At 48.1% G+C, this 27,603-nt stretch overlaps 1 protein-coding gene across 1 annotated transcript in view; it reads right to left on the reverse strand.

Moving 5' to 3' along the window:
* The window catches only part of LOC144151836 (uncharacterized), a 114,994-nt gene extending 87,765 nt beyond the window's left edge, over positions 1 to 27,229 (reverse strand). Inside the window, exons 1-5 of the mRNA XM_077683000.1 lie at positions 26,544 to 27,229; positions 8,650 to 8,717; positions 5,008 to 5,154; positions 3,445 to 3,492; positions 1,358 to 1,504 (exon numbers count right to left, since the gene is read on the reverse strand). Coding sequence (XP_077539126.1) covers positions 1,358 to 1,504; positions 3,445 to 3,492; positions 5,008 to 5,154; positions 8,650 to 8,717; positions 26,544 to 26,718 — 585 coding nt within the window. The 5' untranslated portion in view covers positions 26,719 to 27,229. The remainder of the gene's footprint in view (positions 1 to 1,357; positions 1,505 to 3,444; positions 3,493 to 5,007; positions 5,155 to 8,649; positions 8,718 to 26,543) is intronic.
* Between the last annotated feature and the right edge of the window lie 374 nt (positions 27,230 to 27,603).

Consider the following 27,603-nt stretch of genomic DNA (forward strand, 5'->3'; position numbering starts at 1 on the left):
TGAAACCATACACAAAACAAGCCAACCAGTTTAAAGTCATTTTTAGTAAAATCAGCTGGTGATGCCATTCCAAAGCTTGAAGTAGCGTGAATAATACGCCTCGTATGTTATGGTGTTTTAACACAAGGAGTGAAGTTTTGAATTTCGAAAAATTGCAAAGGTTGTTTCCGTTCTTCATGAAGTCAGTGTTATAGGGAGAACATGGCTAAATTCTAACATAGATGGTTCTCAAGCAATTTCATTACGTTTCACTTCGTTTGGTCCGGATTGTCACAGCGGAAGAAATGTGTGTCGCTGTTGCGATAAGGAGAGGGCCACCATTCTGAACCATAAAAGTAGCTGGTGTACTATGAAGATTATTTGCGTTTCTATCTCTCATAGGTTGTAGTTCTTAGAAACCTACCGCCCCTGAATATTACTTGAAGCAAATGAATAATTTTCGTCATCAAAAAGTATACGAATGCGCTAAACGAATACACCTGGTCATTTCAACTAGGTCCGAGTTGGCCTTGTGCACCCTATAACCGCTAGTCATGAAACACCTTTGAGTAGTTTTTAATTACAGTATTTAAGTCTTGTCTATTTCATGTGGCAAAAGAGCCGGTGCGCATGCAAGTACATGTCCATTCTGTACTTGGTCTCGCATTTGTATCCAACCACTTCAGTCCTGAAGTCAGATAAAAAGTATTTGTGGTCACAAAACGGTTTTGCTAACGTCAGGTACCAAAAATGTTGTAGATGACATCTAAGCTTACGGCGTTCGTCCATGAGCCGCTGCATAGCCCTGTTCTGGTGAATAAACAAATACATAAAGAAAAGCAGACTTATCTACGGTTTCCTGGTGGGTAGGTCTTTAAAATGTGAAACGCGATAGAGCTAATTTATCGTCAAGGGACCTTTTTGTGGAACGGATCTGCTGCATTCCCCACCCATTCACGCCAAGCGCGTAAGGCGGGCTGAGAAAGCATGACTAGCAGAAATAGTGTCATACGCCATAGTACACTAAATCAATGACTTTTCGGCGCGAGCACCAACAGGGGGGAGAACGACTTCACTGCGCAGCGCGGTACTTGATGAAGTTCTGTATTGTTTCTTTCTCTTCCGTAGTATCATTGTCAACCACACTACCGGCACGCCCCCTCGTTTCCACATTCCAGTTGTCGCTACAGCCGATTCCAGCTGCGTACATGCGCTAACTTCCCGCTGCCGCTGTCGCCGTTTCTGGGTAACGGTGATGGCGTCGTTTATGCGTACAACTGATAAGCATGGCTGATAAGCACGTCTTAGGACTACGTCTGCGGACAATGCCAGCTGCGGACGTCGTTTCTGCTACAACGAAGTCAGTGTCGCAGCTCACCTTCTGCCGCAAGTCGGTGTGCCGACGCGTGAGGGCATTGGCTTCCTCGGCAGCTTTGTGGAAGGCGGCTTCTCGCTCGGGCTCCGGGGTGTCGGGAAGGGCTTCGCGGAGACACTGCGCACGCTTCGTATCCAGGTTGAGCTGCACCTGCACGCGGGATTTGAAACGTCGACCGATTCAGCGGTGAAGAATAGGCCATAAAAATAAGATTGGGCTGACAACGAATCAAGAGCAGAGAACATGTAATCATGGAGAGCGACGTGTACCTCAATTATGCAACTGTAGTCTACTTTGGGGTAACGGTTTCGACAAGTCAGACAAAAATTACACCCCGCTTTTTTTAGACAAATGTTGTGTTTCAGTCACATTGCCGTTACCGATATAGGTGACTGTGACGTTCGAATGACTACCCAGAATCGGAGAAATATCTGATGGCTGAACCCTCTGCGACCAAGAGAGAGAGGAGCTACTACAGCAACTAACAGACATCTTCTTTCCATCCTCAGAAAGGGCGCACTATTTCGGCTTCCGAAAACTGTATTCTTCAAAAAACACTCAGACAACATTATGCCGGCAGAAACTACGGGCAAATGGACGAAGTGCCCAATCTCGGGGCCTAGTATTGCATACCCCACGTATCATCTCGTCCAATTGAGTGCACAGCATTTCAGCATGGAATCCGTCAAGAAGTTTCTTGACTACAACGGGATTTATTATGCGGGGAAAGCCTATAACGCGTAAAGGAAAGGTGTTGAAACTGACGCGAATGAAACGTCTTTAACCTTCAGTGGCATCAGCCCCTCCGAATATAGGCGAAAGGTTTATCATGGTGTCACACTAGTGCAAGCTTTATTAACAGGTTCATGGTTCATCTGAACGACCTCATTACAAAAATAATTAGTTATCCGGGCAGTTTCCCACCAAATTAGACGGGACATACCCAGCTTTCTCGCTCGAAATTCCGACCTCTCAGGAACCTAGCAAAACAACTTCAGGAAAGCGATATTTGACATAAAGCAAGAAGTCAACGTGAAGATGAAAACACTAAAAAAACTTTCCAGGATTCTGAATATTTTTTTTCTGTAATTCACTGTCAAATCTTACTCCCCATTCATTTCTATGGGATAGTTTCCATGGCTCAGGAACTTAGTCGCGCAACGTGCGAGACTTGAAACTGTGCACAAAGCACGTTTTCAGCCCCAATATTAGCTGCACGAAAAAAGTTTACATTTCGATAAATAACTGCAGAGTAATCACCATTGAAGGGAATGCCATGAGCGCGAAAGCTGCACATAAAAACGATGTCTGCTAAGGAACGTACACATGTGGTTGGCTTGTGCACAATAGCATTGTCAGCGGCTGTTGGTTCTTTCTCTTTCAGCAGCGATAGCAGCAACCGAAGCTTCCGAATAGCCTGCCCGCCTTGCGTATACTGGACCGTTTATTTATTTTGTCAAAATGGTACATAAAAATAGTCAAGAGAGTGTTGGGCCAATGTCCAAAGCTAGTGGAGGCCCTTAAACCAATGCGTTGACAGCAAAAAATGTATACACAAGCTCTGCGCTAGTGCATCAGCATGTCGGTACAGATACATATACGTAATTTAGGGAGCAATAACACTCTGTAGATGGTAGGGAACACGAGAAAAAGAACACGTTGAACAAGGTAGCGACCTCGATTGTTGCCAGCGTTTTGGCAAAGAAACTTGCCCTCGCACTGACGAAGGCATTACTGAGTGTTCGGCTGAGTGTCATCGACAATTTCTCTTTTTTGGGGATTCAAGATTCTCCGAAGCGATCCCCAGTTTTCGTAAACAGATGTACCGTTTCTGATATCATATCATTCGCTTCGACGTCCGGAAGTCCTGAATGTTAGAAAACCCGTAAGAAATGAACGCGATCTTGAACTCGTACTCGTTGCGCCGTCGACAGAACCCCTCCGCTACCGCTGAGGCGCGGCGTAATCCCATGAGCGCCCTTTTAAGGCAAGAGAGTGCCATTTTTCGCGCATTCCGGGGAAACTTTTCCTGTAGGAACGAACACGAGAACAAAACCGTCGTACCAATACGCACTGTCGTGGCTCCTTACCTCGTCGGTGTCTGGAAACATCACGCTGTCTGCAATGCACCTCCGCACCTGGAACGAAGGTTTGATAATTAGTAGAAGATTATACAGGTTGCCTGCGGGCCACATAAAATTCAGCTTTGATGCTCGTTTCTTTTCTTTTTTATGCGTAGCATTCTCTGTGTATATCCCACCACCCCCAACCACACTGACGCCCTGCATTCGGGCAGAAATGCATAATTGCCGAAGTTAACCCTTTAGTTTCTGTAACAGCGTAAATTTGTTCAGCGGAATTTTAAAATACCCGAAAAATACAAACACAAAAAAATGCTTACGAAATCAAAAGTATGCAACTATGCATCTGGGACATCTACCCCCCCCCCCCCCCCTTCCCAAAACGAACCCGAAATTGAAAAGGCACAGAAAAATAAACAATGGAAACACGAATAAAGGTATCCTAAAAACGGACAAATCGTCTAACGCCCTGCGTTCACACAAAAAAAAAGTGTATGACTGAAGCAGCTAACCCATTTATGGCCGTATTTTGAGCCTCTCCTCCCCTCCATATATTTCCTCGACTCGGCAGAGCTAGGGTACCTCAACGCTTTTACATGCGGAAATCGCTTTCAAGGATCTCTTCGACTGGAGACTTGAGTGGAGGAGGGATTCAGAATACGGGGGTTAATCCTTTGTAAATAGGGCAAAGTATATTATTCGACTGAACGGAACTTTTTCGTTATCTTACAACCGCGATCTCAAGTAATGCAGGCCCGACCAATAATGTTGGGGCTCCGGATTAATTTTGACCACCTGGGGCTCTTTAACGTGAGCCGAATTTTCGTAGACACGGGCGTTTTTGCTTTTCGCCTCCATCAGAAAAGCGGCCGCCGTGGCCGGAAATCGAACCCGCGTCCTCGGGCTCAGCAGCGCAACGCCTTAGCCAATGAGCCACCGCAGCGGGTAAAGCAGGAAGCTCTTTGCTAATTTGATCTCAATGTATTCGCTCCCGCCAGTAGTAAACCCTATCGTTAGTGGACCTCTTAGACCTCTTCGGCTTTATAAAGGTTCTCTCTCTCTCTCTCTCCCCGCTTCGTGGCATAACACTCCACTCCACCGGAGAAACGCGTTAGAGAAGCTCTCGTGATGCCAGCTTGCCCGCGAGCTGGCATCACTGGCAACCCTGGTGGCAAGTATCTATCTAGCTTATCTGCTCTTCGTCCATCTCGTAACCATTCACTTAGGCCTTACTTTTCGAGCTGGAGGCATCACATGACTCACCGAGCTTGAAAAAGGAACGCGAAAAGTGACCGTCGTGGGTGGCAAGACAAGTGGCAACGAAAGTCTCGTGACTTCAGTGGCGTGAACGGCTGAGTTGCGGTGGGGGTCTGGGGCCGTTGCTCGGCTTTCGCATACCCACAAAAAAGCTTCTTCTGTTCCTGCTTAGTTTCCGCAGTGCGCGCAGCTTGATTTACGCTCGTTGGCTGTTTTTCCGCCGAAGGTAAACCAGCTTCCGATCTAAAGAACATTATTTATTGCAGTTTACGAGGCTATACCCGAGTGACCCGGCAAGAACTATGGGGCGCTGACCTGCGTGACGGTCCAGAAGGCGGCCCTGCTCATGTTGGTGGCGTCGACGACGATTCGGCAGGCCTCCCTCTCCCGTTGTGACGCCTCCACGCTGGGAAGCACGGCCGCCATGCACTTGGTCTGGTGGTCGTGGTACGACCGGTCGCGCTGTGGGGCGAACGGGATGAGAAACTGTATACGCACACTGGGTAATGCAAATGTCATTTTTATTACGTCCGCTATGCGCCTTTTTCTTTACAGGAAAATGGGTGCCACAGAAAATATGTATGAACATCCGGGCCGTTTATCTATTACTGCGGTTTACTTTACCGTAGATACGCAGCGGGACTGGAAGGCCGCATTTGAGCCGAGGGTACCCTTGCTACGTAATTGTAATACTGGTAGTAATGGTGCTATTTTCCCATAAAAATGCCGGCAGAGGCGTCACAAATTGTTGCTTTTTACTTTCTTTTCATGGTAAGAAGGCTCCCTGGGCCACAAACAGCACTACCTCACAAGCACAGGAACTGGCAACCCTGGTGGCAAGTATTCGGCCACAGTCTTCCTATGAGCCCAATGCTTAACAGGTCGCTGGCAGACGTCATCATCCGCGGAGCACCAGACCAAGGCGGTGGTCAGGTCAGCGATACTTCAGGCGGTGTTAAGACTATTTCGGTCCGGACAGGCCGCCACTAGAGCATCAACCTGGCAACGTTTAGCGCTCTAGCCCTCCAGAGAGAGGGTGACGTCCCCGCGCTATGATAGAACCTTTTAGGCATTAAATTTCATGTCACAAGGTTAAGCGCAAGTGAAAGAACTGCTTAGGGCTTCAAGGGGTCGAATAGCGGGCATGTTCTGTGCTATCGAGGTAGTTTAGAAAGGAAGCAGCTCCGTTAGGATTTCTGATTCACGAAAGGACAGCAGGGATTGCGAAGAAATTTTCGAGCGTTGGTGAAAGGGTCGAGGTGGTTGTGATTAATCTGAACAGGACGTACAGGTTAACAGTAACACAAGTCAACACGGCCTGTATTGTATTGCCTGACGCGTCACACACTTTCCAATAGGAACAGTAGGGGCGCCTAGTTCGGCCGCTCATCCGTGGTTCGGCGTGCCCAAGCGAGCGTCCCACCTTACGTCACCCCTCGAGCTTCACACGCAGCTTCACAAACAAACGCTGAGAAAACATGGACGCGTAGGAGCGGCACCTTACGAAGTTTAGACAAAGAGTAAATAGTTTCTTGCAGTTTCCTCGAAGCGGCGCTTCCAAGTGGGTTACCGCCCTAGACGGGAGCACCCGCGAAGGCTAGCGCGCGGGAGAGGCTGGGAAAGGGGGAAGTGGCTGTTTCGCCATTTATGGCTCACATTACAGGCAAAGTTATACCGACTGCGTTAGACAAGCCTGTCTACCAACATCTAGCAGTGAAAAAATATCGTAGAAACCGCCTGTTCATAGTCTGTCGTGTGGCGGTTGATTGTCCAATTGACGAAAAATAACTAAACATCAGTACAGGATTGTTATAGGGCAATTAAAGCAAAAAATGAAACACAAAAGGAATTTTCAAACGGCAAAAATATATATTTTTTTTATTTCAAGAACCCTTTTTAACGCAACAAGAAATTTTTGAATAGTTAGTCGAACTAGACGAGGTTATGTGTACTTGTTGCACTGGCTAAGAAAAATAATTTGATTATGATAAATACATTCCCACGACATTAAGCAAATTCAAAGCGGACATACAAAGTCCCCACACGGTAAAGGAATAGCGAAATCTACTTCATTCTAAGTGCCAATCCACGTACTGTCTAGGATGCTGAGGGTCCAGATTAGTTCTGACAGTGTCTCATCTGAATGCAAGACATCTCATCAACGGCAGTGATCGCCGGACGGCATGAGAAAAATGAGGCCAGAAAAGACAAGGGCAGGGCGTGTACAGTAAAAAGAGGGAATCAAAACATGCAACCAATAAGACACGGCCGCAAGAAGTTATACGCTGCAGAGCAAATACGTGGCTTAACCGACTAAGGTAAAGACAGCGTCGACGTACTGGATGACAACCTTGCTACGAGAATGGAAAAATCAATACTAGTTCTTGTAAGACGAGAAGAAACTGCCAAACTACCCCATAAACCGAATAATATTATTGGGAAAAGCAGGACTTTAGAAGTGCCATAGCAGTGAAGCAAATTGAATTGCCGGAGTTAAAACATTGCTCAACAGGATAGTGACATTCGTACCTACAATACGACTACGATTAAAAAAGAGAGAAAGGAGGTTAACGGCAAAAAAGACGCTCGCAATTGTCGTAGCTGAAAATTACGCAGTCACGGACGAAACACGCAACGTAATAAACAACACGGGTAGTAGCAGAAACGTAGCTGGAATGTCAGATGGAGACTTGCACGCTGGACGGGTAAGGTCAGGCAACAGTGCTTAATGCACTAGCTAGATTGATTGATTGTAGGGTTTAACGCACCAACGCAACGCAGGTGATGACACGCGCCGTAGTGGAGGGCTCCGGATTAATCTTGACCACCTGGGGATCTCTAACGTGCGCCAAAATCTCGAGCACACGGGCGTTTTAGCTTTTCGACTCCATCAGAAAAGTGGCCGCCGCGGCCGGTAATCGAACCCGCGACCTCGTGCTCAGCAGCACAACACCTCGGCCACTGAGCCACGGCGGCGGGTTAATGCACTAGCTAGGTTTTCGAGGTTCCAATAGTAACAAAACGAGAGGTGGCAGAGGCGCTTAATAGGATGAAGAAAGAGAAATCTTCAGGAGGTATCTGAGTAACCATGGTTTCGCAAAAAGATGGAGGAGATATTCCAATAGGAAATCTTGAAACGCTAAGCAAAGAAACGCTTACCGCGCATTTCTAGCTTCCAAGATGGGTGATGTCAAGAAGATTGACACTTACAGGCATCTCAACATGCTCTCTGTTGTACAAACGTTGTTTACCGCGGTCATTAGTAATTATAGAAGGTAGCCCAGATTTACAGCAACCTAGGGAGCAGCAAGGATTAGGGGAGGCTACTCAACAGTCGGTAAGGAGAAACCGGAAAATCGTTTTACAGCTATTTACCTCGCATTTAAATGTTACAAATAGGCCTTTGATAAAGTGGAAAGACCCGCAGAGAGGGAAGCAATCAGGTACCAGGGAGTAGAAGAGGTTTACGTAGCGGACTTTAAGGTTATATGTAAGGGACGTACGGGCAGAGTAGGCCTTCATAAAAAGTGAGTTCTCCTTCACGATGGGTGTCCGACAAGAAAAGCTCATCTCTGCTAGTTGTGCACAGCCTATGGTAGGTATTTATGGTGGCTGCTTAGGGTCGCGGTGAGAGATAAGAGGGACCTAGGTAAACGGAAAGCTTCTGCAATATAGGAAACTCCGAGTGCACGGCAGGTTCCATAAGAATGTGTTGAGTCCCTTACACCGAAAACTAATTCCAAGCCTCCGGTTTCACATGCACACTTATTGCTTAGTTACGAGTCTAAACTTGCGAGAAACTGCAATGTAAAGAAATATTTTTTTCAGCTAAAGGAGCTTGTTGACTCGTGCATGCGCCTCTTGCTCGGTGGCAACGACCTCGGAAAGCACACGACCAACAACAAGTTTAGCACTACCGACAATATTTGCATGTCGCTTTTAAAAGTAGGGGCGTACCTCGAGGGCTTCTTCGGAAGTGATGTTGTGGCACGCCATGTGCTTGGCTCGGACGTCTTGAGGCCAACCTGAAAACAAGAGGCAGAAAACACGAGAAAACGGGTGCTCAATTTCACGCGTTTTCGTTCTAGGTGCTCAAGCACACCTAAATTTTTCTTTAGCGTCAAAAGGCGACATCCTATCGCACCATCGTCACACTCGCCGAAGGTATACCCCCCGCCCCACCTTACCCTCTCCGCAGAAGAATCCCGAATCTGGCGCCGACTAAAAACCGGCCGTCATCCTATGCCACATCTCTCCCTCACACTTCGCGTATAACTGCCCGATCGTCAAGTTTCTGACACCACTGGCTATCTCGTCTACCTATGCCCTCAGCGTCCCGTTCCTCTCCGTTCCCCTGACCCCGAGCAGGGAGAATTCGCGTGGACCAGCTCGTACCTGCAGGACCAGCTAAGCCTGATTCAGCGGGACTCACGAGCAGCAGCGGCGGCGCGCAGCCTTCTTAATTGAGGATGTGGCCCACTTTTTTATTGTATTTTAAGTGCGAATGCACTTTATAAGCGACCCCGAACCTTCCGCCGTCCGCATAGCAACAGCTGCGGGTGCGCGCGCTTTTCGTCTTCCTTAGCAACGGGGGGAGATGGGCGCGCGCTGCCTGGCCGCTGACATGGCACATACCCACATGGGAGATTGGCCAGGAATAAGTGCGAATGCACTTCTTAAGCGAGCCTGAATCGTCCGCCGGGGAGGTGGGGGCAAGTGCGAATGCACTTTATTGGCCGCGAGGCCCACCACTTGAGAGGCCGGCGCTGCGATCGTTTTGACGTCACTTGTAGGATCACCGTTCCTATCTTGCTGCTGGCTTGCAGCGCGTGACACTTCGCTTAGGAAGCGCGTTCTAAAAGTATTTTCGTGTTAATTTCCTTCGTTTTAAGTTAATTCTCAGTGAGTCCAGCGCAGTTCGACCTAATGGTGACTGTATAACCGTATCAACTGTGGTAGATATCCGCAAACACCATGAGCGTGGTGGTGTATTACGCATGCGACCGAAGCGTAAGCAGCGGCTTGTTTCCCCGATCAACAATGTGGACTACGACGATCGCCCAGTGAAGTTTCTAGATTTCCTTTGTTTGCAAGAAATGTATAAAGCAGGAAATCGTGAAGCGTTAACTGCTCGCAGAAGCACACGCACCCGCCGTGCCTGCCCGCACAGCCGACGGTGCGGCTCGAACCGACGCAGGTCGCGGTAGCAACAACTTGTCGCCGCTTTTTAAAATCACACAAGTCGTGGAAAAGAAGTTCCAGATTGGTGAAAGTGGACGTTAGTGTGATGAAAAATTCTGATAGGTAGTGTCATCAGCTGTGGTTTCCAAAGCGATGCTCAAATATCTGCCGCGATTTACGCCGACCGGCCGCGGAGGTCGGTCCCGGCAGCGCCGGCCCGTTCACGCGCGGTGCGGCGAGCGGCCGAGAGGCCGTGCAGGTATCTTGATTGTCGATGGCTTCAACGGAAATCACTGCGCTTACAGAGTTCCCAGCGCGGGGAAACGTTCTGTTAGGGACTGTCACTCGCAACTCTAACGGCGATTAAATACCTGCTGCGACGCCAAGCCTAAAGTTCCCAACATCCGATTACGTGCATCCGAAGCCGGCTGCGAGATGTTGGCGAAGGCCCTCCCGTCGCGCACGCGCGTGTTGCGTTTGGGTTCCTCTAACTTCTTGGGGGCCCCCAATTCTCGGTTCTCCTATTCTAAATATCCCCATTACCCGAAATCATTAACGACGTGTTTCGCCTCGTACGCAGCCTCGCCTTCTGTGAGCAGTCGTGAGTTTCTAAATTGATGCTTGAGAAATGCCGGCTTACTGCAAACATACAAAACACGCTGCAATTATATATTACCACTCCGAGCACCTAATGAGAACTAAATATAGCCTTGTCGTACCCGCTCGAAGGCGTTAAAAACTAGCTTTCATACCGTTCATACATTGCGGACAAGTCGCGAAAAGTAAACATCAGCCGTGCAGAGTACAGGCTACGCCAGTGATCGTTAATCAAATCCGGGTATGGCTATAAAAACATCGTAGGGGAAATAGGCACTTATTAAGCCAAACTGCAGACCATAACAATACTTTTAAGCATGTGCGGCGAAGCAATCTGATCACCGTTCTCGCGTCATTCATTTACCAGGCAATACGAGCAGTTCGCGCGGTGAGATCATAAGTGAGCGACGTGTTTCCGTCGCTGTTACAGGGTCTTTACTTGCACGCACATGTCCCGTCACAAGTGTTTCATAATGAATTTACAGCGTACTTTTCTCGGCATCAGTTGCATCGTCCTTGGCGTTAGCTAGCTGCGTATGTAAGAGCTGTGGGTCGCGATGGTACCAACTACCTATACGCGGCGGTGTCGCCGGGAACAAGCGAGTCGCTGATTGCTTGCCCGAATTATTTGGTTTACAGACAACTTTTTTGGTAATTTGCATCAAATCCACAAGGAGCGGGTGAGACGGTGGCCACAACAAAAAAACACGCTTTCGCATACGCACGGGAAATGTGTTGTAGCAGACGACAACCCGATTCGGCGTCCTACAAGTGACGTCACTCGTAGGTGGCGCCACGGTATGTCCTCGAGGCCAATAAGCGACCCCGAACCTTCCGCCGTCCGCATTGCTCCTCCTCCTCTCCCCTAGCAACGGCGCGAGGAGCGGAGAGGAGCGTCCGTAGCAACGGCGCAGCGACGTCACACCCCACGTGACTGCGCGCGCTCCGCCACCTCACCGCGGTTTGCGCGGGCGCGCGCCACTCCCCGCACCGCTCTCCGAATGCAACCGAATGCGCGCAACCGAATGGAAGCAACAACGCAACCGAATGCGAGCACTGCACGCGTCGTTGAAGATACCGCAGCGGTTGAGGACAAGGCAGTGCGGCGAAGGGCCCGTGAAGCCGAGCGCAAGCGGGCGAAGCGGGCTGCGGATCCCGAACTCCGCGCTCGGGAGGCCGAAGGGAGACGTAAGCGGCGCATCGCCTGCGGTGATGAAGGCCGGCAGCGAGACGCCGAACGAAAGCGTGCGAAGCGAGCCGAGGACCCCGAAGGCGTTCTGGCCCGGGAGCGCGCGGCGCGTGAGCGTGTGCGGGCCCTCGAATTCGATCGGCCGGACGCGCGCTTCAAGCGAGACATTCAAGCGAAAATGTCCGGTACTGCGCCTCTCAAGGCGATGGCACAATTACTACGCCGTGTACTCTCGGCGCAAGAAATGCATTCGCACTTCCTCACGATTCCCTTCGGGGAGGTGGGGGCAATTTTTTTATTTTATTTTTCCATTCGGCTCAATGAACGTTTTCGCTGCCTGCTTGTCTGTCTGCTGCCTGCGGCACAAGCCGAGCTCAAATGAACATTGCGCGTTGCCTTCAGCGTGCGTTGTAGTTTAAAAACTTTAGTAACTTTAGCCTCGCGTGCGTGCATCATTCAGACTCAGCACAGATTCCTGCTTTCGTATCTCTTCTGGTGTTCTTCGCGCTCTATGTGATAGCTACGCCTCAAGGCATAGGTGGACGCGCTGCGCTCTTCTTTCGCACCGTTCAGCCTCGCACTCTTCCCTCCACGGCTTTCTCTCGGCGCCTATTCCTCTTTCCTACAATCGGTGCGGGGCCTCCTCTCTACAGCCGTTGCTCATCGCGGAGTCCTTGCACATACATACGCACAAACATCCGCACGACGAGTTGCGCAGCTACCGCGCAGGCCGACATCAGCAGTCCTCTTTCTTGTTCGCTGAACAATCGTTCCTCCTCACGCATTGGTCTCATCTCGCTTGAGAGCCCGACCGTCTGTGTACACAGGGATGTGTCCATGGTCGGCCATCCCTGTGCGCGAGATTTACTTTTGCTTGTTAGCTCGTATAGTGCGAGAGCACAAGGTGCCCTGTCTCGTAAAAGTGTGTATCGGTGTGAAGCCTGTCAAAGTCACAGGGCGAATGAATGACGCGACGCCGAGCAACATTTTGATTGATTGATTGATTGATTGATTGATTGATTGATTGATTGATTGATTGATTGATTGATTGATTGATTGATTGATTGATTGATTGATTGATTGATTGATTGATTGAAAAGATCTTTATCTAAAACAAAAAAGAGGGAGGAAAGAAGGTGGCTACCCTAATTACAGCATAGTAGTCTCCTGAGGGTAACAAAAAAAATTTTGCTAACCCCCGCTGGCGCTCGCGGCGGGGAGGTTCAAAGAGCGTCGTTTAACGCCATTTTTTTTCTCCCCCGTTGTTCTTCTAGAGACTACCCAGCACTGTGGCTACTTGGAAACTAGCTAGAAGTGGGTGGAGTGGAAACCGTGCCGGCCACATTGGCGGCTGAGTGTGCTAATTTGAGAGTGCACAGGATGCACAGGGGACAACCGTACAAATAGGCGGTCAGGGTACCCGAGTTGCAGGTGACGGGCCTTATTTCGTCGTTTTGGGCAGCGTAGCAATCATCTACCAGCAGTTTCAAAGAATGAACGGGCCAAGCACTAGACGGATATTGATGTCCAGCATCGCGCTCGTCGATCTTGTCAAAGCCTAGACGACGCCAAGATCAACGCGCGTTTATTAACAACGTAGTAATATGTAAACTACCTGAAATGAAAAACTAGAAAAGCAAGATAAGCGAGAGTAAGTATGGGATGCTCTGCCCCGCTCTCTGAAACGCTAGCTGCCCCTCCAATTCAGACTTTAATTATGTCTAGGTTCCCCCTGATGCCCCTGCGCCGGTTGGCTCCGCATTTGTTCGTATTTAAAGATGAGCTTTCTGGTCACACTGATAGCGTTGTTGTAACTGATGACGGTGTCCTAACCAAAACGCACTGCAGATAAGATGATGATGATGGTGATGATGATGAGGTGGAAGAGGAGGATAATGATGGGGAGATGATGATGATTATGATGATGATGATGAAACAAAAAGAAATGCATTTCCTGTGGTCGGGACCGAACCTACGTCCCACGCGTTATGAAGCCGAAGTTCACCCGATTGCACTATCATCTTTTTTTATTTATTACATGGGAGAATACGCTCAAACGTGGCAGTACGAGGACTATATTGTGAAGCAAACAAATGGATACACTGAAGTTAGGAAAAGAACAAATACATCCAAATTCAGGCAAGCACACAAGCTTTCAAAAGAGGAAACCAGTCAGGTGGTTCGTCAAGAGAATTATACAAATTATGTACAAATGCCACAGCTTCTCGAAAATGTGACTTTTCTGGTCGTGGTGGCTAGCATGCCTATCACATAAGCGATATCGCCATAGACTGTACAAATAACACAAACATGTCACAGGGTGGCTCACCAGAATAGCCGAAGAGCAAAAATCGGATTGAGAAAGGCGTAATATCCATGTCTTTTCTGGGCGTTCGCTGAAAATTGTCCCAGGAAAAGACAGCATCTCCGCAATCTACAAAACAGTGACCAATTGTCTCTGGTCTAGAACAGAGCAGACAGTCTGTCGACCAAGCTATAAACAGACCCCGGTCTTTCAACCAAGTTTTAACAGGGAGCGTGCCGGTGTGTAATTTAAAGGAAAATGTTTTAACACCTGGCGGAACACACATTCTACACACTCTATTCAGGACATCCTGGTACGGACACCGGAGGTACGGAGCACGATATAAAGGCATGGGAAAGGGCCCAGAAACCAGGGCATCGGAAATAGACTCGTGCGAAGCATTAAATATGTAGTCAAGGCTAAGCCGATCTTGTAAGAAGCGAAACGTGCCAACCACTTTTTTTAGGAAACCCCGCGGACTTCGGACTGCTTCCACAGACACCCAAGACACCACAATATCAGGGAGAAAATGTGCAAGACGTATTTGCAGTACAGCTTTCAAAAAAGGATGTTGAGCATCTCGAAAGTAGAATGAACGAGAAGCTGCCAAGCAAAAATATCAACTAGCCCAAGACCCCCTCTTACAACCGTTAGAAAAAGGTTATCGCAATGAATTGGCTCACTACGCGAACACCAAATGAATGTTGCTAAAATCCGGCGAAGAGCCTGTATCTGGAGTCGAGAGCGTTGTGACACCTGTAGGACATACATCGCATACGAGTAGCTCAGAATTTCCTTTGTTTTAGTTGCGCGCTTTGGCTTTGGACTTTCGCCGATTTGATTTTGGACAACGGCAATGGTCTAATGACGACGATGGGTGGCGTGGGTGGGCGCTCAGTTTCCTCATGAAGGATTCGTTTGCTGTCGTCTGACTTTGGACTTTGACTCGCAGGCAGTTTTCACTTTGATCGTTGACGCTTGGACTTTGATTGCAGAGGTTTTTGAATTTGGCAATTTGCCTTCGATTTTCGGGCGCAAGGAAGTTTCCCGTTTCGATCATCGTCATCGTTAGACGGACGGCGCTCCTGATTTTTTTGTTTGTTATTCGTTGGCTATGCATACTCGCTGGTTCTGCTGCCGTTCTTATTTCATTGTTCTCAGCCTCCCAATTTAGCACGGAGGTGGCGAAAGCCTGCTGCGGGCCCGCCTGTGTGCTGAGTTAACAGCTTTTTGTGTAGTTTTAGTGCAAATTTTATCGTGCATGATGGTGTAATGCCGTATGGCTTTGGCTTAATGTACGGCTGCAAGCCAAGCTGTCGCACGGAAAAACGAACTTCAACTTCAAAAGGAACTTCAAAAGGAACGGAAATGTTCAAGAAGAATATGGGGTAATTGAGTCGACGCATATGACCGCAGTGTGGTTTATTTGCGTACGTTGATGTTCGTACGGCTTGGAAGCGGGTACAAACTAATGGCTCCGTCCTTTAGGTACTGGTAGTTACTTGCGGTCAGCGATAATTGGTATCACCTCCATGTTTCGTTGCAGCAGTCACCGGCCGCACCATGTGCACATTGCGAGCAAATCAAAGCTGACTTAACGAACAGCGGTTGACTGGCTAATTATTAAATTGGTTATTAATTTATTGTCACGCAATCTTATTGAATAATTATAGGCTTAATTTATTGATTGATCGATCAATTGTAACTTATTTATTGTTAATAATATTTGATTGATTGATTGATTGATTGATTGATTGATTGATTGATTGATTGATTGATTGATTGATTGATTGATTGATTGATTGATTGATTGATTGATTTTTATCATTAAGATGGCGGGTGTCATATCTCACCATAGAAGCTTGATTTAGGAGCGCTATCGGCGACTGGCTCCAATTGCATTTTGCCTGTTACGAGTGGTAGCTGTCTTACACCATATTCCTCTCTCAGTTCACCTTGTGCCAGCATTAAATTCTTTCTAATTACTTCTATAGATTTTTAGTCTACTTTCTGTGTGTCGCGTTGGAACTCTAAGGCTTCGGCAACGCGAATATTACCCATGTATAGATTTTTATTGATTTAATCACATTCCAGCACAAAGTGCCGATTAGTTTCTGTTCCTTTTCACCAAACCACGAACGTGCCATCATTTTGTATGTACTTCCACAGAAGAACACTTCTTCTCAAGCAACCTGTTCTCGTCTCAAAAAACAAAGCACTGCCCTAGATTTTTTAGGGACAGCTTCCTTTCTGATATCAAGTTTTTATGCCCTGTACACCTCTAATGACGTTTTCGATTACATTTTTCTCTTTACTTATTCGTTTCTGTCTGCCTTGCTTCTTTTTTGTTGCTGTAATTTTGCTCTCTTAGCTTATACTGTTCTAAATTGCTCTTAACACATTTCACCGTGCACGAGGACACGAGTTCAATTCGTGACCCGCTTTTCTGATGCAGGCGAAAAGCAAAAACGCCCGTGTATACGCGATTTCGGCACACTTTAAACATCCCCAGGTGGTCAAAATTAACCCGGAGCCCTCCACTGCGACGCGCCTCATGGCCTGCGTTACGTCGGCGCGTTAAACCCTACACTCAATCAACCAACACATTTCACCATTCGCCTTCAATTCTCTCTTATCTACTACGTGTCCGCGCTTTTCTTGCAGCAGTTCCTGAATGCTTCAGCCGTTCACTTACGCGATCTATTTTTCTTAACCTCTCCTTGAAACGTATGTTACTCTAAGCTTCGCGAACTTGAAACGATTCCCAGACCATGTGTCCGTGTACCACTTCTTCAGTTTTACTATGGCCTACCATTCTCGGCTGTACAGCTATGAAATTTGGAGTGGCACGACATGTGGTGTTAAGCAGAGGGCTGCATTCGCTAATATTAAACTGAAACCATTACCCTGTTCAAAATTCAGTGTACTGCTTGGTATTTCTTTTTTATTCCCCAACACAGCTCTCTGCTTCACAATTCTGCGTGTCACTTTCCTTTAGCTTTTTAAAGTTGTTCCTCGAGAGTTCTTAAAGTAGTTTTGACCTTCATTTATCCACAGCCCCAAATACTTGTATTATTTGACTGTGGATATTCCGTCATGCTGGTGTTACATTATGTCATTGTTAATACCCTTAAAAGCCATTATGTCGACTTTTCCAGTGCTTAATTTTAACCCTAGGTTCATTGCTTCTTGGCCGAAAATATTTATGACCATTTTCATATGTCTCTGGTTATCAGATAACAAAACAATGTCGTTTGCGTACATCATTGCCCAAGTACGCTGTTCTATCACTTTGCCTTGCCGCATGTGCGTTAGGTTGAAAACTAAGTGATATTCGTACAGTTTCGTTTCAAACGTTACTGTGTAAAGCATAAACAGTATGTTAATCGACCAGATTTAGGGAAAATCCCCAAGGTGGAGTACGTTTTTCGCGCTACAAACTGCGGCGTAGTAATTCGCTCTCGCGCTACAAACTGCTAGCCTCCTGGTTAGCTCAGTTGGTAGAGCGACTGCTCCGGTTAAGCGGTGGTCGCGGATTGGAATCCTGGACCAGGACGAGTTTTTCTTCAACTGCGAAGTTTCTGAGAAAGCTGTGCAGCTTTTCTTTGTAGCCGTACGGCTGCATTGAGGTGGATGTCAAACTTTCCTTCGCATGAAAGTATTAGGCTCAAAGGGTATCCCTGTTTCAGTCCCATGTCAGGTTCACTCTATTATTTCGATTAATCGTCCTAAGCAACTGTATCCTTATTTAAGCCATCCAATTTCAACAATCTCCACAGCCTGCTCCTTTAATATCGAAGAATCTTACCCATAATGGCCTGTTGAATACAAAGCTTTCGAAATTCAAATGCACTGTGCAATCACAAACTATGATCCAAGGACTTGTTTTGTCTAACTGCCTTCTGTAGTTCCCCTAGGACTTCATTTTTTTCATCCACGCTTTCATTTCCTATTTTATTGTCTGCAATGCTGCAATACTTTTTTACTTGCCATTGTATAGCCTGCAGACAACTGAAATGCCTAATATTGCCTGTACATTAGTGATGTTACTGCAAGTGGACTGTTGTCTGTACCTCTAGCATACTCTGGAGCCAATCCTGTGGAATTTGCTTGGTTTGTACCACCTTATCTAGTGCCTTGATCAATGATTCCTTATATTTTGGTTCACTGGTATTCCCTACGGTCAAGCCGTTGTTTGGGAGAAGAACCTTTTGCTCTGCTCTTTTCCACACAAGATTTCTCAAATTTACTTCCCTTTCGGCAATCTTCTCCAGCGCTGCATTCATTAACAGAGATAATACAGCTTTCCTTTCTCTGAGCGTGTCGTTAGTAACTGAATGAATGCGCCTCAGTGCTTGCTGACCTTCTACATGTTTCCCTTCTCCGTCCACTATTGACTTTTTACGACAAGGGAAAAACTCTCAAAGTCTAATTTTTTTTCATTTGTTTGTGATGAAAGGAAAATTGACGTGGTTATAACAAATTGGCAGCGTGTCTGCTCACTTCATTGCAAATGTCGACGGAAGACGAGAGTAATCTGGCGCCCCTGCCAAGTAAATGCCTCCCTTCTCTTTGCCGCTCACTTCTTATGTTGTTCCTCCCTCGTCTCTCTCCTCCTAAGATAAACAAGCTTGCGGTTTGCTGAAGTCAATTTAAATTTACCGCATTCCACTGTTCCACGCCGAATGCCTCGATGCCAGCGCTGCCGTACGGCGGAAACGCTCGTAAATCGAGGCACCCTACTCCACGTGCGTTCCCAGCGGAACGTTAAAACTATCTAGTGGAAGGTTTTGTTGCTGTTGCTGTTTGAGTTCTTAAAATGCCGATTGGGAAACCACGCGCGACCGTGTTTGTATTTCTCTGGACGCATTTTTAATTAACGAATCATCCGTGTATTTGTAATAAAAAAAGCACTGAGAATATGACCTATGTATGCTCAATCGAGTGACAGACAGACAGACAGACAGACAGACAGACAGACAGACAGACAGACAGACAGACAGACAGACAGACAGACAGACAGACAGACAGACCAAAATTCTCGCGTTCAAGTACTCCAAGAAAAACTATTGTCATTTAAAGGCTTCACTGCAATACGCATCAGCTATGTGGAAAAACCAACTTCACTAAAGCCAGGTGAGTATGCAGCGTGTACTGATCTTTGGAAGTAGGCTGAAATACTGCACACAAGTGTAACGTTGGAAAGACAATGCTTAATGTGCGGGGCGCGCACTATGCCGGCGAAGGTGAGCCACCCCAAGGCAGTGGCAGTCCTACCGCCGGCCGCTGTACATCCTAGGCGTAACGGCCAAACTGCGCATAAAAGACAAGCCTAGCCCTAAGGGAACAGGACGGACGCAATTGTCCTCTGTACGAGTCTTGTCTTCTGCGGGAAGTTTTTCTACTTTTAGATGCAACGCATCTCTTTAACTCGCATTGTCCCGCGTCGTTGTCGCGGCGTAGTCCGCATCTCTCCCCCATTCTTCTCGCCGTGGCAGCTGCGCGCTCCGCCGCTCTCACCGCAGCGCCGTCTGTGCGTCAGCGCGGTCACCGCGCAGCTTGCGCTCGGCTGCGCTCGCTCCCGTCGCCGTGCCAGCTGTGCGTTAGCGCACAGCTTGCGCTCGGTTAAAAATTTACACCATCTTCCCGCGAGGGGAACCATGGGGTAGATGCGATGCATCGGGGGTGAACATGCTGCGTAAATAGGATACACAACCACAGCAATCCATACGCTGACATCGCTAACATAACGAAAACGCAACGGCAACCCCCGATGCGTCGCATCTACCCCAAGGTTCCCCTCGCGGGAAGATGGTGTAAATTTTTAAGATACAGTACCAACTAGCCCAACAACATACTGTACTGAACCTAAGCTTACATTTACGCTTTCTTAGCATTTAATTGCATCCGGTCGAAGAATGGTATACCGGGGTTTTGTTTTTCATATTCTGCACATGACACCCATTTTCAATGTCGGAAGAAACGCGTAGGGAATACACCATGCCTCGCTCTCCTTGCATGCCTGCTCCGGGAACGGGCTCGGACGGTTCCCTGGTTGCTGGTTTCCGCGCGCGGTGCGCGCAGGTGTAGGTCCCGGATATCTGGTTCGTACAGCCTTCGGATCAACAGGCGCGTTGCAATGCATTCGCTGTACGCCGTAGTACGCATGTTGTAGGCGCACATACGTTGAGCTCCGTCGATCAGCGACTACGTCGTTATTACGCACCCATGTGGTTGGGCCTTGTCGGGTTAACGCCGAAAGAAACAAAACAATCTGAAAGTTGAGTATTCTGCACTAAATGCATCTCGAATTATTTGCACTTCGAGTTTGAATTTATTGACTTTTCTCATCGTTTCGTTTCTTCTGTCATTTTTCTTAGCGGTCGTTTCGTTACGGGATCGTTCAAATCGGCCTTTTTCTTGTATTTCGGCTAGCCGAGTGTCTCGACGTAGACAGAGCCTCCAGTTAGGCGTGAATGCTACTAAGGATTCACAAGCCGCCTTTTTCTCGCGTTTAATATCAGTTACATCTGCAGTCATTTTGAATATTTGTTTCATTACTATGTGATCCTTTAAAGGAATTCTGCCAATGTCTCCAGACAAGACAAGGGACTATGGGTTCTTTCTATGTCTCCAGCAAAGACAACGGAGGAGTAGTAAATATAGTAGGGAAATAGCATAACCAGCAACAAGGGAGCACAATTAACATTGGCACAGTACCACCACAATGAACACATTGCTACTACGGAAATACTTCCTGAAATGTCTCCTTGCCTCAACGGGAAAGATGAAATGGTTGGTGAGAGTCGTGCTCACTCCGGTGCAGCCGGGCTAATGGACGATAAACCTTTGTTTACGCATGTTTTTCCTTCTCCGATTTTTCTCTGTAAAGTTCGTGTCGGTGGTCAATTTTCGTGAAAATTGACTTTAAACCCCTTCAGTGCGCGAAGTGAAGTCTGGGCCGATAGGCTAATTGGGCTTTGAAAACTGACTGTTTGCCTTCCATTGAGCGTTGAATTCCAGATAAGACAAACGGTGCCCCATTCATCGGTGATCTTATTTTTTTAATGACCGCCGCTGTTCCCATAGGCGGAAATAGATTTTTTCTTCGCTTTAAAAAGACCCGGATAAGTTCTTCCATGTCCCTTAATGCATGACCAAGTCAATTGAATAAAGTTGACGTTTCGGATCCCATATGTTATCCTTGATACGTTGTGATCAAGGATTGTGGTAAAGGGTTCCGTATGGGATCCGAAACGTCAACATTTTTCAATTTACTTATTCAGTGACCGCAAAGTTGCGGTTCATAACAAATTTCTTTGTTATGAACTCACCACCTAACCAGACGGACTTCCGTCGAACCCTGGACTACGTCCCTTAATGCGAAACAAAACACCCCCCATACATTCTGCCCTCCTGCAAAATTTGAACATGAGCAAAGTTGCGGTTCGCACAAATTTATTACAGGAAGATTCACTGATGGATCCTTCTGAATGCGTTCCGTCGCTAATTCGAGGATCGGCCTGACGGGCACGCTCTGCCAGCCCGCAACTTAGCGTCTCTCATATATATGCCATTTAGGAGCTGCGTCAGGCCACCATGCCAACCGTGTTTGCGCTCGAATTGTCTCGTTGGCCCCATTTCCTCTCTTATCTGCGGTATTGTCTCCTAGTCGCAGCTTTCGTTGTTCAGCAGTCTCAGCATACCCCCACGTAGTTATTCTCTCCCCTTTTGCCGCTTACTCGGCCCTGAACTCGCTTCACGACCCATTGTACGCTGGGCATCAACGCGTACCAACGGTGACGCGTCAGAGGCCTGTCTGAGAAATATGCGCGCGCAGTCAGCGCCCCTGCCGCCACCCCCGTTTCGACTCGTCGTCACCCTGAGAACCTAATTCGGCAGCATCGGCTTGACCTCATGCCTGTCCGAGCGTGACTGATTGGCTGATGCTCTTTTACGTCACTCGCCTCTGAATCAGTCCCAATCCGCGTTTCCCCTATTTTGATCATCGCTTCCTGTCTGCTCGTAGAACGACGGCAGTCATTGTTTGACGACGTGACCCTTCAATTGCTAACGCAATCAAAACTTTTCAAGCACACTCACTTGCTGTTTCAAACAACCTGTAGAACCGAAATATTGCTTAAATGGTCATTATCACATGAAAGTAGATATAGCGAAAAAATTCGAATAATTGGGCAATATGCTTACAAAGATTGATTGATTGTAGGGTTTAACGCGCCGACGCAACGCAGGCGATGAGGCGCGCCTAGTGGAGGGCTCCGGATTAATTTTGACCACCTGGGGATCTTTAACGTGCGCCGAAATCTCGTACACACAGGCGTTTTTGCTTTTCGCCAATATGCTTACAAAGAAAGAACAACGTAGCTTCCAGCACCACCACAGAGCGGAGACACCCTTAATATATCCCAGCCGGGTATCCCCATCACCGCATCTGACTGCAATCGAGGAGTCCGGGTAACCGAGAGCAGAAAAAACTGGGCATCTCCACTAACATGGTACCTGGGGATGGGCGAAGCATGCAGAAAAAGAAAAAAAAAAAAGAAAAGAATAAAAAAAAAACTCCCAGCTCCCCTCTCGGGAACCCATGTGTAGATGCAACGCATAGGGGGTTCACGTTGCAGCGTTGGACAGCGGAGGAACGGCGCTGGAACGATGGAGCGGAGCGGCGCAGGCACCGCGTATTATAGCGCGCATAACGGTGAGGGGACGCGCCGGCGCCAGTGCGTATGCCGCGGCTATGACGCAACACAATCCAACACAATCCCCTTTAATCCAATCCAATCCAAATCCAATTCAAGCCAAGCCAAGCCTAGCCTAGCCAAGCCAATCCACTGCCCCTCGCGAGAGAGTGTTCGCTATCGGAGAGGAGAGGGGGTGAGCGGCGGAGAGCGCAGCTGGCGCGGCGAGGAGAATGGGGGAGGGGCGGACGCCGACGACCACGCCGGTTGCAGGGACAAGGCGAGTGAATGAGCTGCCTTGGCATCTACTACGCCTCATATAACCGCTGTTTCTTGTCTTACCCAGTCCGAAGGCTCCGAAACATTGGGACCGCTTTCAATAAACCCTCTTGGTTGGTGTATTAGCCTCTTCCTCAAGTTTAACGCAACCAGACAGAGTTCTGTCGAAGATGTTCCCATTCAAGTGTATATGTAAGTGTATAATGCGGCTTCAATGATTCAGTTTCGATGTATGATGCGGTTTCCAAGTGTTCATGAAGTGTATAATGCGGTTTCGATGCTTAGCACTCGGTACGTGTCTTAGGCCTTGGCGTTTCTGCTCACGGAGATGAAACCATTGGGCGGTTAACCTGTACAGCTTTGCTGCAAAAGTCTTATGTCTTTGTAGCACGAAGCGTTCCAGGGCGAGGTGTCGGTGTGTTCTTTTAGTACGGGTTCTTGCCCACGCAGATGAAACGTTCTAGCGCGAGGCATTGGAAAACCAGTGTTCCGGTGTGTTCTTTTAGTTACGTTCTAGCGCGAGGCGTTGGAAAACTAGCATCCCTGGGTGCTTTAGTACCGTGACTACATGAGACGCCGATGGTCCAAGCCCACAAGGTGTTTCGCCCCTAAAGGGATTATATGAAGATGTTAGTGTTTGGGTTTAAGTGCACGATCCACACGATGGTTCCTCACGGCCCCATTAAGTACAGGACCACATGTCGTTCCTTCCTGGTCTCTTACTATGGCGGCACGGACCATTCACTCATCGCCGTGAGCACACACGGTGTGCTAAGGGTCTAGTTGCTGGGTCCTCCCGAGTCTTCCTATGTGGACCCACATCTTATCGTGACAAATTAAGGATAGAGGTCGCTCCTTTCCCTGTCTGCGAGGCTCCCCGGGCGCATTTTTGTTGCCGGCAGCCCGCGTTTCTCGCCTTTGCCCGACACTTTGTTCGAGAAAGACGACGCCTCCATGCCGAAGAGCAGTACACCAGCTGGAATGATTACAGATCTCTTTGTGCGATTTTTAAACATTTAATAAAATGAAAATAAAGCCCGGAAACGTTGGGGGGGGGGGGGGGGGGCGGAGCATGCAGTGTATACGTGTATTCTAGGCGCCTTGCAGTTTTTGACAACAGAGATGAAACCATTGGGGGTAGAGGTAATAAGGCTTGACTTTGGGCTAGTTGGGTATGCATGACACCTTGAAAAAACAGCGCAAAAACACACGGACGTAGATAGGTTACACAGGCACGAGCGCTGTGCCTGTGTAGCCTATCGTGCAGCGCAGCGCTCGTGCCTGTGTAACCTATCTACGTCCGTGTGTTTTTGCGCTGTTTTTTCAAGGGTAGAGGTATACAGCCGTACTGTAAAAGTATCTCGTCTTTGAAGCACGAAGCTTTCTAGAGCGAGGCGTAAACGAGTTTCGCGGTGTTTTAGTACCGTGACTACATGAGACGACGATTACGACAACGACGACAGGAGACGCCAACAGCCCCAGTCCCTCGGGGGCTTTGCCCCTAAAACAAAACGGGTGTCTCGTGCTAATGCATCAGACCCCATTCGGGGTAACAAGAGGCTGTGGTGCACGCGGTGGGTGTGGGCGGGAAAAAGCAGGGGAAAGTAGTAAATTGCCACATGAAATACAGGAGAGTGCCCCAGACTGCCATTTCTAATTTCCGCGGGTATGGTGGATGAAGGAGGTCATTCAAAACATTTGGTCTTCAGGTCCTTCAAGAAATTTGTTCTTAAGTTAGCGGGAAGGGTATCAAGGGAAATATGTCTTTCGTCTGAAAATACAGGGCATGACCGAATGATATGTTCAGTGGTGTCTAGAATTTCACAGGTGAAGCATATCCGTTGATTAGGAAAAAAATGAAAATTTTTTTGTCGTTTAGTAGGGGAAAGGTTTGCACCCGTCACAATTGTCTGAGGCGTACTTGTGAAGGGCGACAGTAGGACAAGGGAACTGGTGTGCAATGAACTGGGGAGGCCCGAAAGTCTTTCCGGAGCTCCTTGATGGCGACCCAATGTTTTGAAGACGATAGTCTTTCCTGGGCTACTTAAACGCAGAAATTTTGGTCTGTCTGTATGTCTGTCTGTCTGTGACTCGATTCAGCCACCCGGCCAAAGTGAAACATAGGCTGCGCAATAGTCTTAGATATCCACAGCCAAATTCATTTCATTTTCCTTCATTTATTAATACTGTTAGCCTAGAAGTGGGCCGTTACAAGGTCTAATCTTAACGTCCGAGTCCGGTGTTGATGTTCATACTTGTCAACATTGTTGAACAAGAACAGGACATTACGCAAATATGCAGAAAATCAGTACATGAGTCACGGCCGCTCGATGGAAAAATGTTTCCATCGGGCTGCCGTGCATGAGTGATATTTGCAGTGTTGCTTTATTAAAAAATTCACGGATGATTGGTTTTTGCGACAGCAAATAAAATACTACATCAACTGCAGAAAACCGTCGCCTGCTGTTGCCCGCGCACCTGGCGGCGTTTAAAAAATCAAACGGCAACAGTAACGAAAGGTTCCACTGCTATAGGTTCCACGTTCCGCTTTCCGGACCGCTTGTGGAGCAGGGCAACGTGGTTCTATAGACGTTGTAGTAGGTTGCCTCGACTCACGTACGGCAGCGCTGGCATCGCGGCACCTCACTTGGTGCAGTGAAACGCGGTAAATTTAAATTGACTTGAGGAAACCTGTAGCTTGTTTTCTTGGGGGGAACGAGACGGGGGAGGAACAGCATGAGAGGTCAACAGGAAAGAGAAGGGAGGCATTCATTTAGAAGGGGCGCCAGTCAACTATCGTTTTTCGTCCGCATTTGCAACGAAAGGAGCAGATACGCGGCTATTTTTTTCTTTATTGAATTCACAGCCTGAAGGCGTACAGCTGTCTTGGGGCACCGCTGTGAAAAATGCACGTACCGCCAAATGGACTGCTTTATTTCTGGGGATTCCGACGGGGCTGGGCATCCGCCAGATGGGGACGGCAACGTTGTGTCAGTGAAGGATGCTTTTCATCTCTTTGTCCATCTGGACCCATATACGCTACATGGGAGCTGATCACGACATTCCAGGAAAGCTTCGCGACTATTGTGAGATTTGTGTGTTTCCGCGATTTCCCGATCCGTTCAGCACGTGGGCCGCCGGGTTTACGATGTCTGGCTTCAGTCAACACAGCCCTCACGCTTACTCGTCGTGTGAGGACACTTACTCACGGTGATACCTTGGAAGAACTGAAATATCAAATGCACAGCAATCTGAACGTCAAAATTCAGTCTAAGCCAGAGTGCCATTATCTTCTCGCATGCCCCGAACCTTTGCGTTGAGGAAATGAACAGACACGGGCAGACAGACAGCACTCCATCTTTCTCTGCTCATTTCTTCATCCACATAAAAGCGGTGCGCGAAAACGTTATATGTTCAGCCAACCATCCCCAGTATGATCACTTCTGGCAGAGGGTCAGGCTGAGCTTGTAAGGGGGACCCGCCGCTCTGGGTCAAGAAAGTTCAGCTCTTGGTGCTTAACGGTTAACAAGGAAGTAAGGGAATGAAGTTCAGCTCTTGGAGCTTAACGGTTAACGAGGAAGTAAGGGAATGATTTACTCACGCTCGAAGAACTTCATTCCAAACGGAACGGCTGGATCAAAAACTGACTTGCACGGGTAGCCACTGTCGATAGGCGGCGTGCCTTTGCTGCTTTTCACGGGTGACGACGTAATATCATTCCAAAAGCACGCAGCAACGAAAAGAACGGCAAGATTGTGATTTGACGCCGCCATCATGAACCAGAGGCGCACTCAAAACCACAAATGAACAGCTTAGGCCTGGGCTGGGCACTCGCTCAGACCTCGTAAGGACCGCAGGGGACACTATCGAGTTCACGCTGCCTCGCGTTTCCTTCTCCCCCATCAACACGAAGGAGAGAGGCCATGAGGGAGAGGGAATTAGGGCAAGCAGCTCAGGACTCAGTTGGGAAAGGAAACTAAGTAGAAGAAAGGGGAAAATTTTACTGATCTATGTTTAAACAAGGCCCCTGCAAGCTGGCATGCTTATCAATTCACTCGCGTGGGTAACGTTGCAGATTGAAGAACTCGGGACGGGCTCTGCGAATGGCATTAGCAAAATGGCGTTCACGTCACTCAAGCAGTCTGACGAAGGGAGCGGTATTTCAAAAACGGGGTTTGCGCAAGTGGCGCCGATCACGTGGCAATGCTCAAGTGGCATTGATGAGGCTTGCAAAGGTGACTTTTCTGCTCCCATTGAAGACCGCTTTTCTTAAACGTTGCAAGTAAAAATGGCTGCAAGCTAGCAGACAGTGTGCTGGGGAATTACGGAGCAGACAAATTTGGGACAAGGCTCCGCGCACAATGCAGAAGGCTAGGAAACGAAAGAGCCATTGACTCCGGTAGGCAAGCATGGGGCTGCTGTGCAAACGGCGAGGGGGAGGATAGAAGCGCCATCATCGCTGTTGCGACACTTCTTCCGAGTAAAAAGATCGAAGGAGGGCGAAGCTTCCTGCTCCAGTTCCGCGAACCATCCGTGTTTGCCCGCCATGTGTGTCCAGCTTGCGCCACAGCCGGACACCGCCGCTACGGCACCGGTGGGCGTGCATGGGCCCGTCGAGGACTGCCCTGCTTCTTCCATGCGCGTCCCTGCGCTTGTAATGT

The sequence above is a fragment of the Haemaphysalis longicornis genome, unplaced genomic scaffold (assembly GCF_048455015.1).
Source record: "Haemaphysalis longicornis isolate Haplotype H1 unplaced genomic scaffold, Haemaphysalis longicornis Haplotype H1 scaffold_9, whole genome shotgun sequence".
Taxonomy (NCBI): Eukaryota; Metazoa; Arthropoda; class Arachnida; order Ixodida; family Ixodidae; genus Haemaphysalis; species Haemaphysalis longicornis.